This window comes from Pleuronectes platessa, chromosome 6 (assembly GCF_947347685.1).
Source record: "Pleuronectes platessa chromosome 6, fPlePla1.1, whole genome shotgun sequence".
Classification (NCBI taxonomy): Eukaryota; Metazoa; Chordata; class Actinopteri; order Pleuronectiformes; family Pleuronectidae; genus Pleuronectes; species Pleuronectes platessa.
This window is the reverse complement of record NC_070631.1, coordinates 24438529-24442957: the sequence shown is the minus strand read 5'-3', so window position 1 is coordinate 24442957 and position 4429 is coordinate 24438529. Positions and strand designations below refer to the sequence as shown.

General features: G+C 45.0%; 1 protein-coding gene across 1 annotated transcript; it reads left to right on the top strand.

Annotated features, from left to right (window-relative positions):
* Positions 1-1518: 1518 nt before the first annotated feature.
* On the top strand, positions 1519-2685 carry LOC128442301 (olfactory receptor 14I1). Its single transcript, XM_053424696.1, has one exon. It carries the CDS (start codon positions 1519-1521, stop codon positions 2683-2685), a length of 1167 nt encoding a protein of 388 aa, XP_053280671.1.
* The last annotated feature ends 1744 nt before the right edge of the window (positions 2686-4429 follow it).

The window sequence follows — 4429 nt, the reverse complement described above, 5'->3', positions numbered from 1 at the left end:
GATCAATAAATATAATAACTGAAGTGATATCATTTCACCGTAAAGTCTCCTGAAGACAGAATTTGCTGTCACATGTCACACCCTGTCTTTGTGTTTTCAAGTAATCGAGTCACAGCGAAAGTCTTTGGGTTATCTAAACACATGTTGTAACATCAGTATTGGCTCCAGTGTAGATTCATCAGGCATTAGTGTTACTGGTGCCCTAAATGTCAAATGTCTTGAGACTTGAAGATCTCAAAGGAAGAAGACAAGCTGTGCATACATTGCTACAGCAAATAAGATCAGGTCCACCAACCCACCAGACATGTGACATACACAAGGGTAGAGAAATAACTGAATAACTACAAAAATGATAAAGAAATAAAATATAAATAAGTGGGTTTTACATTGAATACTACATTTTTACCAGTCTTCAATTGTAATAAATCGCTTAAAATATTTGTCAACATCACCATTTGTATTTGCAATACATTCTTTGGGAATATAATGGCGTCCAACACCCTTTTTAAATCAGTGGACATTTAAACCAGCTTTAAAAAATAAAAATATTTTTCCTAGCAAAATAAGCTTATATAACTACTTTTTTCTTTAACATCACCTAATATAACAATGAAGGAGTCTCATTGAAAATTCGATTAGAAAATTCACCCTCCAAAAAGCAAACACAACATAGCAATACCAAAATAAAGGTACATTTGACTTCAATTGTGTAAAAAGAAGACAACATTTATCTGACTCTAAAACACTTCAAATATTAAATTTTTTCCTTGTTTGTAAAATTATTGAGGATTTTTAACTGAAAGGATCTCATAGATGTATCTATTGTTGTTTTATACATTAATCTAAATATTTGATTTCACGGTAAAGGAAAAAAAGGTGTACTCCCATCTTCTTTATCTTTAATGAGGGATAATGCAGATTCAGAATCTCAATAAAATTCCCAAGTAAAACTGTTTATCTTAATTCCATTTAACCAGCTTGTATTTGTTATAGATCATTGCACAATTACACCACTGTAAACAACTTTTATCTTTATATTGCACATTTAAAAACAGCCTAATATTGTATGCAGTAGGCTATTTCCATTTTGTATCTTATTAAATGTCGATTGTTATTCTTATCTTTATTTTCTATCTCTGCAGATGATCAAAAACGTGTCATAACTGATGAGGGAAAAAAGTGAAGGAAACAATATTGATCTTTGGACGTTATGTCTCCAACACGCAGAGTGTAATCTTTCTCAGCTGAACAGTGTTTAGCACCAGTCGTACAGAGGCTGTGGTGCGCAAAAGCGCTTTATGGAGCAATACTTCCACGTACTCAACACCTGGAGGCTGCGCTCACAATGTGGAGGTTGTCACAAAGTGTTTGTATGTGGTGTGTGTGAGTGGGGGGGCTGCCAGGTCAGAGTAGATGGAGAAGCTGGAGGCCACGGACCAGAGGCGCGCACAACGCTTATGCCGAGGAGGAGGATGATAAGACGAGCGCAGACTATTTTCCATCAAAATTATATATATGATGACGAGCACGGAGGCACACAACCTCACCGAGCAGTGCGACTGGTTCAACGAGGAGAACCGAACTGAGCCGCGCGTAACCGGCCAGCTGGACTCGGCTGGCTGCCTCTTTCTGTCCATAATACCCAACGGAGACGCGATTCCAGTGCTGATATGCATCTTAGTGCTGCTGACCATCTTCTCGTTTCTGGTTAACGGGGTCGCTCTGTTCGGGATCGGGCGGTCCGAGGACCTGTACTGGGAGCCGCGCTGTGCTTTCCTCAAGAACCTGATTCTGAGCGACCTCATGCAGACTGTCAGCATCAGCCCGGCGGTCATCCACTCGTTAGTCCAGCGCCGGACGATGGAGTTCAGCACCTGGTGTTACGTGCAGTACTTCACAGGAACCGCCAGCATTTTCTCCAGCCTCGTCACCATCACCTGCATGGCGCTGGAGCGCTACTTGTACGTGTGCCACGCCATCCACTACCTGGTCATCGTCACTGAGGTGCGTCTGCGGCACACCCTGAGCCTCATCTGGGTCTTCTCCATCTCCATCAGCACCGTCACCATGGTGCTGCTGCACACGGGCCAAGGGCACAAGACCGAACGGGCCACCAAGGGGCTTCTGTGCGAGCCGGACGTGGTGGAGCAGCACATGGGATTCCCCCGCGCCTCAGCAGTTTTTCGCAAACTCGTGGGCTCCTGCACTCTGCTGCTGTGCCTGTTCGTCTACGCCTTCTCTTACTGGAGGATGTACCGGGCTGCGCGCAACGCAGTGATCCCGTTCAACACGGTCAACACCACGGCGCGTAAAACCGTGCTGTTCCACTGCGGCATGCTGTTCCTGCAGCTGCTGCCGCTGCTCATAAAGATCACCTCGGACGCGGTGTGGGAGGTGGAGGGCACCGTGGCTATGGTGGCGCTGTCCTCTCAAGACCAGGGCGCCAGCAGCACGATGTTGACCCCCTCGACCACGGCGGCCAGGCTCCACATGTCCCTGCTGGTCATGCTCATCGTGCCGCCTTGCATCAACCCGCTGGTGTACGTGCTGAAGACCGCGGAGCTCAGGCGGGCGCTGCTGAGACCGTTCCGGCAGTGGATGCGGAAGAGGGGCGTGGGTGTGCGCGAAGTGGAGGGGATGAGGTTCAGAGAAGTTGTACATCAAAACCGAGTTCAGGCGGGTTAGCGTGAGTTCAGTTAGTGTGTTTTTAAGAACAAACATATACAAGGCAGGACGCAAGGAGAAAAAAACAACACTTGTCTAATTATTCATCGTGCTTTGATAAATTTGAGACAATCATAAGAATCTATTTGTGTTATGGATTTGATTTCAAATCAGTGTCCAGCAGTCTACATGACAAATTGAAAACGTTTCTTTTAAATATTTTTTAAATCAAAACCTGAACCCCTGCTACTACACCTTGCCCCATGATCTCTAAATCCTCTTCAGCTGTAAGCATCAGGAGGTTCATCCCATGCTCTCTCTGGTAGATCCTCTCAACCCCAGATAGGATCTCACATCTTCAGGTGTCTCCACAGATGATCTGTGTCCCTGTGCAATCAGCAGAGGGGACAGGTTAGATTGCTCATCGATTTGGTGGTAATACCTCGGATCTTCAGGGGGGGGGGGGGGGTCCATGGCACCACCGCAGACTGTCCCTCACTGAACTGCTGCTCCAGTCTGAGCTCTCTGCACCCTCACCTCTGACCAGTCTGCTATAGCCCCTCAGTGGCCTCTACTACTAGCGAGTCAACAGACCCAGGATATGTTCCCAAGATCCAGCTGAACTTAACCTAACAAACACAGTCAGGCTAAACTGTCACTTAGTTAACCCAGGTTTTCTTCATCAAGATCTGAGCGAGTACACATGAAAGGGGCGGTGCTTACTGTGTATGAACAATCACAGACGTGGAGAAGTTGGACTGGTAGCAGAGCCTCACGTTTAACAGCCAGGATCCCCAAAAATATGAGGAGAACAAACACATCATCCAGACTAAAATAAACACAGTTGCGTTTGTGCATTATGACTGAGCACATTTGGTAACTTGCTACTGGATGCGCATCTGGAAACAGGGAGAGATTGAGATGTACTGGGTGTTTTAGCGGCGGAGATTTGAACCAACCAGGCATTGCTTTAAACTTCCCCTATTCTTCCCGTTAAGGAGAGTGTGTGCATCACTTTGGTGAGGTCTGACTGAGAGAGAGAGAGAGAGGGAGGGAGGGATGGGGGCTGTCACAAGCAGAATCTGTAAACCATCTATCCCTCAGTCCAAATCAATGTTTAATTTCACAGGATAAATCTAATTCAAGGAAAAAATTATTAAACCATTTCTGGTTATTCCCTAACAAACACTCCCAGTACATTAATATCAGTAATTTAAGCCAAGACCCGTAGATCGATGCAGACAGTCCGTGTTACTATGAGCCAATACTCCTACGTGTCAGGTTGGTTATGTTCTGCTCCAGCAGCTGACAAAGGTTTATCATTCCCTCCGATGAGGATCTAGATCTTTCCTGAAGACACTCATCAGTGTAGGTCAAACGATTCTGAGGGTCTCTGAAGACCCTTGTCCTCCTCAGAGAATCTAACATCCACACCAGCTCCCCAGGATCCTCTAAGAACGCTGATGTCATCTTTCAAAGGAATTGATTGATCAGAGGGCGGAGCCTTTGTAAAGGTTGACACTGTACTGACACTATGATTGTCAAACTATGCTGTGTATTTGCAGAGTTTTGTATTCTGCTGTGTTGTGTGTATTTGCAGTGTTTTGTATTTTGTTGTGTTGTGTGCATTTGCAATTTGTTTTTGTAATTGGTTCTGTTGCGTGTATTTGCAGTGTTTTGTATTTTGTTGTGTTGTTGGTATTTGCAATGTGTTTTTGTATTCGGTTGTGTTTTGTGTATTTTGATTGGACTTTTTGTCAAAGAT

Coding starts and splice junctions, on each gene's coding strand:
- LOC128442301 (XM_053424696.1), top strand. CDS start 1,519: ATGACGAGCACGGAGGCACACAACCTCACCGAGCAGTGCGACTGGTTC.